Source organism: Neophocaena asiaeorientalis, unplaced genomic scaffold, assembly GCF_003031525.2.
Source record: "Neophocaena asiaeorientalis asiaeorientalis breed wild unplaced genomic scaffold, Neophocaena_asiaeorientalis_V1.1 scaffold37, whole genome shotgun sequence".
NCBI lineage: Eukaryota > Metazoa > Chordata > Mammalia > Artiodactyla > Phocoenidae > Neophocaena > Neophocaena asiaeorientalis.
This window is the reverse complement of record NW_020174269.1, coordinates 1,907,060-1,919,609: the sequence shown is the minus strand read 5'-3', so window position 1 is coordinate 1,919,609 and position 12,550 is coordinate 1,907,060. Positions and strand designations below refer to the sequence as shown.

Below are 12,550 nucleotides of genomic sequence, written 5' to 3'. Positions count from 1 at the left end.
ATGGAGCTAGTAAACCAAAAGGCTTGGTTTCTAGCCTAGGCATAAATATTGCCCAAGGCATTATAAATTAGTATTCAATGACTTCATTCAACAACTATTTATTGAGCTTCTCCTTAGTACACTGTGAAAGACACAAAAATATGTATGTACGACATACAACCTGATCTTAAAAATTTTACCTAAATCACTACAATATATAAGCAAATGTAATAACATGTGAGAGTTTTAAATAAGGCATAGAAACGGTAAATCACTTCTGGACAATGAGAAAATTCTTCCATTATGGAAACTTATTCATTTTGTAAATAAAATGAGATCTTTTACAAAATGTTTATGTTAAATCACTTCTGGAAAATGAGAAAATTCTTCCACTATGGAAACTTGTTCATTTTGTAAATAAAATGAGACCTTTTACAAAAATGTTTATGTTAGCCAAGAATTTACACTTGAATCATCTAAGTCTCTGGCACCTGCAGATATGACCAGATATTTTTTTTTAAAAGAGCTGACTTCATCTATAATCTAATGTAAATACAAGTAACTAATGACTTACTTCTCAGTGCCTCATTCACTTGCACCTTGTGGTTAGCCCCATGATACCAGATGATCTGGGCGCCATCTTCTGTTGTGATCTGGTTATTTCTGAGAAAATATTCCAGTATGTTTTCACTCCAAGATCCTAAAATAACAGCATTTATATTAAAAAGAAGTTTTTATAGGGTAAATTTTTTTAATAAAAAAAGGGCACAGCATATATTGATAGAGAAAAATACAGTAATAAAACTGGGAAAATATAAGATTTTAAAAAATTAAGAACAAGTATTAAGATGTGGCAAGTATAAAAATATATATTTATATATAAATAGGCTATTTATGATGTAAGTAATAACTAGTAAACATATAGGATAGTCTGAACCTCAGAACTGTGAGGAAATATGTAGGAAGAAAAAAAAAACTGGTAAGAAGCAGATATTTTAAAGCAGGAATTTTCACATGGTATCTTCTCCAATCCTGGCCCCATAAATAAGTAAAATGTATATAAAGCCAATTCTATGTTAAAAAAAACTTCTAAATTTTGTAGAACTTAATTGTCTTCTCCACCTGAGGCTCCATTCTATATTTATATTAACCATTTAGAATCTTAAATTACACATTTAAGCATATTTACCTTCAAATTATAAATGTCAACAACACTTACATGAGTGACTAAGTAAATTCTGAGTTAGTATTTATAGATTTATCTAGCATGTACAAATATATGTAATTCCCATAACTATCGACTAGTTTTTGGCAGACCAGATTTTTTTCTTAATTAGGCATTAAAATGTGTGAGTTAACCAAGACTAAAATACTTGAATCAGTTCTACTCCATATTATGCCATATCGCAATATAAGAAGGATAAAAGACTGAAAAACTGTGAAAGAGGTATCTATAATCTTACCTCGCCAATTCTTGTTCACTGGTTTAAACATTTAAGTGGCTACCAAATGGCTGCAAACTCCCTATGCATGAGATTATATCTTCCGTTTAATTATTTGTTTATTAATTTCACCTAACAACACTTAAAAACCTAAAAATGGCCATCATAAACTGATGATAAGACATTGAGAGAAAGTAAAATTTGATAAGAGAATGGAGGGGCATATGAAAATAACTTCTAAGTAACATGCATGGAACTCAGTAACCACTCTGCATATTGGGCTACAGAATAAAGAAACTAAACAGTTAGCTGTAGCATCCACTATCCAAGCAGTCTCCTATACAAAACACATGCCCCTTTTTAGCATAGGCAAGAGAGTCACAGACCTTTCAGACTCAGATGAAAATACATGGCCATCATTTTTTACATGTTTAACTTAGGCATCTTAAAAAGGTACAGTAACTACTGGCTAAAACAGAAATGTCCAACAATGGGAAAAAGTAAATCACAGTATATCCTCATGATAAAATATGTACGTGATGTGGCTGTTAAACATGAAGTTTTTGAGATATGCCAAAAATCTCACAGAAATGGTAATCATGCATGTTACCATAAAAAAACTAAATGTTAGTTAATAGCGCATGCTAGATGTATCCTTGACACCTTCCAACTAAACACACTGGATTCAAAATTTTTATAAGGGTAACTTGCAGATTAATAATAAAATACCATGATTCCAGAAATTAAAAACATTTGAAGCAAAAAGTTCTCCTTGCCCGGTTAATGGGTGAAACTGTACCTTACACTTAGCCACAACTGTATATATCTTTTCATATACACAGAATTTCAGACTCTAATTACCTATAATCTAGGGTATTATCACTATTTTAAGTAAACTGTTATTCTGAAAATAGGGCCAGGAGAAAGGCAAAATTACTTGTAATTTTAAAAAATTAAGACTTTTAGTGGGAGCAATTTCAGGTTTATAGAAAAAACTGAGCAAAAAGTAGAGAGTTCCTATATGTGACCTCCCCTAATTTTTACATCTTTCTATGGTGATGAAATTGCTCTGAAATTGATTGTGGTGATGGTTACACAGCTCTGAATATACTAAAAACCAATGAATTCTATGCCTGAAATGAGTGAATTGTATGGTATACAAATTATATCTCGATAAAGATTTTTAAAAAGTTAAAAAAAAAGTAAAGAAAAAGAAAAATACATCCTCCCTTTGACCCAGAAATTCCACTTTCATAAACTTATCCCATTGACAGATATGTTTGTAATATGTAGGAAATGACACATTTGATATAAGGATATTTATTGCAGCATTGTTTGTAACAGCAAAAGAGTGAAAATAACCTAAATATTCAGAAACGATGAATTCACTAAATAAATTATGGTATATCCATGCAATGGAACACAATGCAGCCATTAGTAAGAATGAGGCAGATCCATATGTGTAATATAGTATAATCTCAAAGATATGTTAAGCGAGAAAAAAGCAAGGTGGAGAACAATATGTATAGGTACTGCAGTAGAAAGAATAATGATCCCTCCCCCCACAACAATGTCTATATCCTAATCTGTGAACTGTGAATATGTTGTTACACAGCAAGGGTGAAATAAAGTTACATGTGCAATTAAAGTTGCTAATCAGTTGACGCTGATCTTGGATTATCCAGGTGAGCCTAATTTAATCACATTAAGCATCTTATAAGATCCCTGTAAGTGAAAGGGAAGGCAGGAGAGTCAGTGTCGGTGTGATGCAATGTGAGAAAGACTTGACCAGCAACTGCTGGCTTTGAAAATGGAGGATGAGACCATGAGCCAAGGAATTCAAGCAGTCTCTAGAGGATAGTAAAAGGCAAGGACACTGATTCTCCCCTAGAGCCTCTAGAAGGAATGCAGCCATGCTGACACTGATTTTTAGCTAGACCCATTTCAGACTTCGGGCCGCCTGAATTATAAGATAATAAATTTGTGTTGTTCTAAGCCACTAAAAACTAATGCTCTAAAAAACTAGTTTGTATGTTTAAAAACAAAGTGGGAGAAGAACAAAAATGAGAAGACAGTATATGGTAGCATGTATACTACAATCTTAACTATATGGGTTTTTTTTTTTGGCCATGTCACACGGCTTATGGGATCTTAGTCCCCCCACCAGGGATCAAACCCAGGCTTCCTGCAGGGGAAGTGCAGAGTCCTAATCACTGGACCACCAGGGAATTCCCTATATTTTCTTAAAAGTCAGGATTGTCAGAAAATATACCAAGAAGTTAACTAATGGTACCTCTGAATATGGGCACTATGTATTGTTTTCCTATTTCAATATACTTTACTGTATAAATGTTCTATAATGAGCACGTATTATGTTTACAATCAGGAAAAAATTTAAACTGAAAAAAGAATGTATTACCAAAACTGTCTGATGTGACTACTTACGTTTATGTAAAAGATACTGTAACCTTCTGGAGTAGAACTGCCTGGCTTAAAACCCCTCTAACTGTTTTGCACAGCAAAGGAAACCATAACAAAAAAGTGAAAAGACAACCCACGGAATGGGAGAAAATATTTGCAAATGATGCAACTGACAAGGGCTTAACATCCAAAATATACAAAAAGCTCATACAACTCAACAACAACAAAATGAACAACCCAATCAAAAAATGGGCAGAAGATGTTAATAGACATTTCTCCAAAGAAGACATACAGATTGCCAGTACTTACATGAAAAGATGCTCAACGTTACTAATTATTAGAGAAATGCAAATCAAAACTACAATGAGGTACCACCTCACACCAGTCAGAATGGCCATCATTAAAAGTCTACAGATAACAAGTGCTGGAGAGGGTATAGAGAAAAGGGAACCCTCTTACACTGTTGGTGGGAATATAAGTTGGTACAGCAGTATGGAGGTTCCTCAGAAAACTAAGAACAGAATTACTACATGATCCAGCAATCCCACTCCTGGGCATATACCCAGACAAAACTATAACTCAAAAAGATACATGCACACCTATGTTCATAGCAGCACTATTCACAATAGCCAAGACATGGAAACAACCTAAATGTCCATTGACAGAGGAATGGATAAAGATGTGGTACGTGTATACAATGGAATACTACTCAGCCATAAAAAAAGAATGAAATAGGGCTTCCCTGGTGGCGCAGTGGTTAAGAATCTGCCTGCCAATGCACGGGACATGGGTTCGAGCCCTGGTACGGGAAGATCCCACATGCCGTGGAGCAACTAAGCCCGTGTGCCACAACTACTGAGCCTGTGCTCTAGAGCCTGTGAGCCACAACTACTGGGCCTTTGTACCACAACTACTGAAGCCCATGCACCTGGAGCCCATGCTCCACCGCAGGAGAACCCACTGCACTGAGAAGCCCGTGAACTGCAACAAAGAGTGGCCCCTGCTGGTCGCAACTAGAGAAAGCCTGTGTGCAGCAGCAAAGACCAACACAGCCAAAAATAAAATAAAATTTAAAATAAATTAAAAATAAATAAATTTATTTTTTAAAAAAAGAATGAAATAATGCCATTTGCAGCAACATGGATGCAACTAGAGATTACCACACTAAATGAAGTAAGTCAGAAAGAGAAAGACAAATACCATATGACATCATTTATACATGGAATCTAAAATATGGCACAAATGAACCTATCTACAAAACAGAAACAGACTCAGACATAGAGATCAGACTTGTGGTTGCCAAGGGGGAAGCGGGGAGGGAGACGGGTGGACTGGGAGTTTGGAGTTGGTAGATGCAAACTATTACATTTAGAATGGATAAACAACAAGGTCCTACTGCATAGCACAGGGAACTATATGCAATCTCCTGGGATAAACCATGATGGAAAAGAATATAAAAAAAGAATGTATATATGTGTATAAATGAGTCACTTCGCCATGCAGCAAAGATTGGCACAACACCGTAATCAACTATACTTCAATTTTTAAAAAGTGAAAGAAAAAAAACCTCTAATTCTGGGGTCAAACAACAGAGACACACTAATTAGCAGCTACTAAAGGCTGCATAAAAAAAAGCTGGACTAATGCTTGGCCACATCACTTTGTCTACATCTCCTATCCTCATCCTCACCCAATTGCCAAAGAGGAATAGAACTGCTCAAACTATTCCTCATTTCATCTGCTGAAATTATGGGTCAGGTAAATGTCACATTCCTTTCATTTCAACCAAGATCTCAAAAAGTAATACTCCTCCCTCCTCGCCACTCCTTTTCAACATTATACTGGAAGTACCAGCTAATGCACTAAGACAACAAAAAGAAATAAAAGGTGTACATACTGGGAAGAAGAAATGAACTCCTTTGTTCACAAAGATATGGTTGTTTATGCAGATAATCCAAAAGAATCAACACAAAAACTCCTGGAATTAACAAGTGATTATAGCAAGGTTGAAGGATTCAAGTTTAATACACAAGAGTCAACTGCTTTCCTATTTACCAGCAATGAACGTGAAATTTGAAATGAAAATACAATACCATTTACATTAAACCCACAAAACCAAAATACTTAGGTATAAACCTAACAAAATATGTACAAGATCAACATGAGGACAACTACTCTGATGAATGAGATCAAAGAACTAAATAAATGGAGAGATAGTCCATGTTCATGGATAGGAAGACTCAATATTGTCAAGATGTTAGTTCTTCCCAACTTGATCTATAGATTCAAGCAATCCCAATCAAAATCCCACCAAGTTATTTTGTGGATATCGACTAACTGATTCTAAAGTGTATGTGGAGGGCAAAAAACCCAGAATAGTCGAGATAATATTGAAGAAGGATGAAGTGATGACTCTATCCAACATCAAAACTTACTATAAAGCTACAGTAATTAAGATAGTGTGGTTTTGGTGAAAGAATAGATCAATGGAACAGAACAGAGTCCCAAAATAGATCCACATAAATAGAGTTAACTGATCTTTGATGAAGGAACAAAGGCAATACAGTGGAACAAAGACAGCTTTTTCAACAAATGGTGCTGGAACAACTGGACGTTCACATGCAGAAAAGGAATCTAGACACAGACGTCATACTTTCACAAAAATTAACTCAATATGTATCATAGACCTAAGTGTAAAATACAAAACGATAAAACTCCTAGAAGATAATATAGGAGAAAATCTACATGACCTTCGTAGATTTTTGTATCTACGGTCACGTCACAGCAATGACCTTTTAGATACACACCAAAGGCACCATCCATGAAAGAAATAATGGATAAGCTGGACTTCATTAAAATGAAAAACTTCTGCTCTGCAAAAGGTAACATCAAGAGAATGAAAAGACAAGCCACAGACTGGGAGAAAATATTTGCAAAAGACACATATGATAAAGGACTATTATCCTAAATATATAAAGAACTCTTAAAACTCAACAATAAGAAAACAACCCCATTAAAAAATGGACCAAAGACCTTAACAGACACCTTACCAAAGAAGATAGACGGATGGCAAGTATATGAAAAGGTGCTCCATATCCATGCCATCAGAAAAACACACATTAAAACAACAGGGTATAACTACACACCTATTAAAATGGCCCAAATCCGGAACACTGATATATCAAATGCTGGTGAGGATGTGGAGCAACAGGAATTCTCATTCATTGTGGGTGGGAATACAAAATGGTACAAACACTTTTTTTTTTTTTTTTTTGCGGTACGCAGGCCTCTCACTGTTGTGGCCTCTCCCGTTGCGGAGCACAGGTTCCGGACGCGCAGGCTTAGCGACCATGGCTCACGGGCCCAGCCGCTCCGCGGCACGTGGGCTCCTCCCGGACCGGGGCACGAACCCGTGTCCCCTGCATCGGAAGGCGGACTTTCAACCACTGCGCCACCAGGGAAGCCTAATGGTACAGCCACTTTAAAAGAGAGCTTGGCAGTTCCTTACAAAATTAAACATACTCCTATCATACAATCCGGCAATCATACACCTTGATATTTACTCAAAGGAGTTGAAAACTTATGTCCATACAAAAACCTGCACACTTATGTTTATAGCAGCTTTATTTATAATTGTTGAAACTTGTAAGCAACCAAGATATCCTTCAGTAGGTGAATGGATAAACCCTGGTACACCAAGACAACAGAATATTATTGCTCTCTAAAACGGAATGAGCTCTCAAGCCATGAAAAGACATGAGGAAAGCTTAAACGCATATTAACTAAGTGAAAAAGAGCCAATATGAAAAGGCTACATACTGTTTAATTCCAACTACATGACATTCTGCAAAAGACAAAACTATGGAGACAGTAAAAAGATCAGTGGTTGTCAGGGGTTGGGGTGAGGAGGGTAAGTCGGTGGAGCACAAAGGATTTTTAGGATGGTGAAACTATTTTGTATGACACCCTACCATGGAACGTGTCATTCATTATACGGTTGTCTAAACCCACAGACCGTACACCACCAAGAGTGAACCCTAATGTAAAGTATGGACTTTGGGTAATTACGATGCATCAGTGTAGGCTCACAATTGTAACAAAAGTACCACACTGGTGGGGAAGGCTGATATGGGGAAGTTATGCGTATGTCAGGTATGGGTATATGGAGAATCACCGTGTCTTCCGCTCAATATTCCCAGGAACCTAAAACTGCTCTTAAAACAAACAAACAAACAAAAAAACTTCTTTACAAAATGTCAGAATATTCTTGCCATTCTTTGCCACACCAAAAGCTTTTCTTTACCGCCCACGCCGGCAACCAAGGCTCTAAGCCGCTTGATTCTGGGAGAACGTAGAGAACGCGGATCACGAGATCCAGAAAAGGAAGGAGTGCCGCCAGAGGAGTCTCTCAAAGGGCCCCCAACTACCGGCAGCGGGCCGGAGAAAACGTACACTGCAAGCCCACTGTGTGGAGCACCGTCCCAGACCCGAAGCCTGGGGAGCCCCGCTTACCAGGGGCCCCGGCGGTCGCTGTCATGGTGACCGTGGTCCTCAGTCTGCGCAGGCGCTGAGCGGTGGGCGCCGCCGAAGACCCGTAACAGATGGCGAGAAAACCCGACTCTGCAGAGAAGAGACCTTGCCGTGGCCTCTGACGGCCGCCTAGGAGGAGCTTCCAGGTGGAGGCGGAAGGGGCCGAGGAGCGGTGCGCACGCGCAGAGGCGGCGGCTCGAGTTTCGCCAGCGCGCCGTCTTCCCGGATGGTTTTCGCGTCCTAGTGTCGCGCGCGTCGCTCCTTTGAAAGGTAGTCAGGAAATGGGTAGTGATGAAGAACGCGGCGTCAGGGAAAACAGAAGCTGGGTTGAGACGCCAAGTTGCTGCTGTGGGGTACGAATTTCCAAATTGGATATATTTTCTCTTTTTAATTTTAGTAGCATCCTAAAAAATGACATGAAATCCTATCTCCATAAAAATGAGCGTTTCTGCATAAGGAGACTGAAGTGATAAGTTGGAAGTTTTCTGTTCCCCTCTAGACTTCTCTACCGGTTTTCACTCAGAAACTCCTAGCAGCTGGATTCTCCCACCCACTGCCTTCTTTGCCCTCATTAACTCCTTTCCACAGCCAAGCTGGGACTGGAAAAAGCGCCAGTGGAGTCAGACTGACGTGAATTAGCAATGCAGCACTTCCATATTCTGGTTCTGTAACTCTACCACTCAATCCGTCAGTTGTAAAATTAGGATAACAATTCATCACCTCACACACAGCACAAATGGCAGCCCTTCTCGCCCAACTCTTCATATTTTAATATACGTAAGTCTTTCCAGACGAGTTGTAATTATTTCAATGTCTTCAATAAGGCTTCCGTATTCTGTGGAGTTTCTCAAGCTCAATCGAAAAGATTTCTTGAGTTTCAGAAAGCACTAAATTTTAATGACTTCATTGACCTTAAAAAAAAAATCTTTCTTGAGATATACAATTGATTGGCTTGAATTTGATCTGCATTTCCTAATGATACAAAATGTTATACATTTAAAGGGTACAATTCAGTGTAGTCACAGAATTGTGCAACCAGCACACCATCAATTTTAGAACATTTTCATCATCCAAAGCAGTCACTCCCCTTTCTCCCCAGCCTTAAGGAACCACTAATCCACTTTCTGTCTTTATGGATTTGCCCATTCTGGACATTTCATTTAAATGGGATCATAGAGTATACAGTGTTTTGTGACTGGCTTCTTTCACTTAGCATAATGTTTGCAAGGTTCATATTGTAGCATGTATCAGTACTTTATTAAATTTTTTTGTGGCCAAATTTCCATTGCATATACCACATTTATTTGTCTATTCATCAATGGATGGACTGTTGCATTGTTTCCATTTTTTGGCAACTAATGAATTTTGGCTGCTATAAACATTCTTGTACAAATTCTGTGTGGAATTATGCAGATGTATTTCTCTTGGGTATATACATAGGAGTGGAATTGCTGGTTCATATGGTAACTCTATGTTTAACTTTTTGAGGAAGTGTCAAACAGTTTTGCAAAGCAGCTACATACAACATTTTACATTCCCACCAGCAATGTATGAGGGTTCCAATTTCTCCACATCCTCACCAATATTTGTTATTATCTGTTTATTTGTTTAATTATAGCCATCCAAATGGATATGAAGCAACATCTCATTGTGGTCATTATTTTTATATCGCTAGTGACTAATAATGTTGAACATATTTTCAAGTGCTTATTGGCTTTTTATATATTTTCTTTGGAGAAGTGTCTATTCAAATTATTTGCACATTTTTAAAATTAGGTTATTTGTGGAGGTTTTGTTGAATTGTAAAAATTCTTTATAAAGTCTGACTACAAGTCCCTTAACAGATATATGATTTACAAATATTTTCTTCCATTTTTGCAGGTTGTCTTTTCACGTTCTAGATCATATCAGTTGCAGTACAAAAGTTTCTATGGCCTATTGATAACCGTATTAGGTCAATATTTTCATAGATTTTACAGTAACTGGCTCAATTAAAATTACTCTTCACTATCCATTTTTTAGAACTACATAGTGGAATATGTGGCATGAGATAATGATGTCTAAGATTTGCTTGAAAATACTCCAGCAAAGAAATCAAGAGATAGATGAAGCAAAAGTGGAAAATCTTGATAATTGTTGAATCTGAGGAGTGTTATAGGTTGGGTATGTGGAGTTTCATCATACCATTTTCTCTACTTTTGAGTGTTTGGAAAATTTTATAGCAAATATGTGTCTAATTACTTTTAATCTTTTTGCACAAAGGAAGGGTTTCATGTGTTAAGGGTATATGGTACACTGAAGAAAGATGTACAGAGCCTTACGAAGATCAGAATGTGAAAAATGGGCATTGACCTGATAGTTTGGAGCTGCTTTTGATGACATATTTAAAGAGGAATTAATGGTATAATATTAGCTCTGATTAACCCAATCTGGGTAGAGGTGGTGAGATTATGTGTATTAGAGGAGTGGAATAAGATGAGGTCATCTGTGGGTGACCTTTGATTCAGTACATACAATTCACTCTTGAATAAGAGTGTAGCTAGCCTTAGGATTTACTTTCCACTTAGCACTTAAATATATATATTAAATGTATATATTTTATAGTTTTCTGGCTTGTTTTGTTATTGACAAGTTTTCTGCTAGCCCAGTTGCAAATTCCCGTAACTATAAAGCAGTTTTTACTCTCTGGTTGCCTCAAATTTCTTTTTAAATATGCCTACATTGATAGCTTCCACTTACTTTGATTCCTGTCCTGGATTTATTCTGTTCAGCAGACAAAAGATGTTTAAATGTCATCTGCCAAATTGGGAGTCTCTGCACTGGATTCCTACTTCCACATAATTTAATGCTAAAACGGGATCCTACTAACTCCCTAAATTGTGATTAAAAACAAACAAAAGGGCTTCCCTGGTGGCGCTGTGGTTGAGAGTCCGCCTGCCGATGCAGGGGATACGGGTTCGTGCCCCGGTCCGGGAAGATCCCACATTCTGCGGAACGGCTGGGCCTGTGAGCCGTGGCCGCTGGGCCTGCGCGTCCGGAGCCTGTGCTCCGCAACGAGAGAGGCCACGGCAGTGAGAGGCCCGCGTACCAAAAACAAAAAAACAAAAAGAACCAAAAAAACAAAAAACTAATTTAATTCAATGAATTTTAAATGGCCCTCAGGCCTGAAGTTAAAGCGTTTTTGAGAATTGAGAATTTAATTACTTTATATCTTGGTTCCTTTAGCTGCTTAAATATTTTCTTTTTTAAGTTAACAAATCTGTCAGGCATTATTGCCACTCATCCAATTAGCTGTGTTTACTTACAGGGTTGAGTGAATCATGAAAACCCAGACTCATGGGATTTTGGAAGTTTTCAGCTAGCTTCTATGACACAAATACTAGACTTTTTGATATTGTCCTATATGTCCTCGAAGCTCTTCATTTTTTTCCACTTTTTTTTCTCATTGTTATTCAGACTGGATAGTTTCTACTCATGTATCTTCAAATTCACTGACTCTTCCATCCATCATCTCCAGTAATTTATTTTACTGTATTCTTCAGTTCTAAAATTTCCATTTGGTTCTTTTTATAGCTTTGATTTCTTTGGTGAAGACTTCTCTCTTTCCATTCATTTCAATAATGTTTACCTTTGCTTTGTAGAACCTGATTAAATTAATTCTTTTTGTCTTCTTCTGATAATTCCAACATTTGGGTTACCTCAGAATTGGTTTTTGTTCGTTGTCTTTTCCCTTGAGAGATAATTAAGATTTCCCTAGTGTTTTGTATCTTGAATAATTTTCGATTATTTCCTGGATATTTTGAATATTATGAAATTCTCAGTCCTGTTTAAATCTTCAGAAGAGTGTTTTTGTTTTGTCTTGTTTTAGCTGGCAGTCAATCCAGTTAGTTCACACCACACATCCTGGCCTGCTTTCTGTGGGCTATTGTTCCAAAAATTTAGTTCTCAGTGACTTTGCACTACCATTCTAATCTGCCCAAATTGTGCACCACCCAGTGGCTAGTCTGAAACCTGGATAGTGAGCTATACTGTAGATCAGTTTTCAAAACCTTTGGCTGCTTCTGGTCAATTTCACACATGCACAGTGTGGAGGTGATCTCAGGATTTTATATACAAATTTAGAGGTTCCCTTTCTTCAATTCCCTCCTATCAATGATCTTCCTCACACTCTCTGGTTC

General features: G+C 37.4%; 1 protein-coding gene across 7 annotated transcripts in view; it reads right to left on the bottom strand.

Annotated features, from left to right (window-relative positions):
• Positions 1 to 9,987, bottom strand: part of FAM151B (family with sequence similarity 151 member B) — a 41,373-nt gene extending 31,386 nt beyond the window's left edge. For 2 of the 7 annotated variants that reach the window (XM_024755689.1, XM_024755690.1), the window contains exons 1-2: positions 8,355 to 9,986; positions 554 to 679 (exon numbers count right to left, since the gene is read on the bottom strand). In XM_024755689.1, the coding sequence (XP_024611457.1) occupies positions 554 to 679; positions 8,355 to 8,379 (151 nt within the window). In that variant the 5' untranslated portion in view covers positions 8,380 to 9,986. Of the gene's footprint in view, positions 1 to 553; positions 680 to 8,354 lie in introns of all 7 variants that reach the window. The other 5 variants (XM_024755686.1, XM_024755687.1, XM_024755688.1 and 2 more) reach the window with 5 other exon arrangements.
• Positions 9,988 to 12,550: the final 2,563 nt, after the last annotated feature.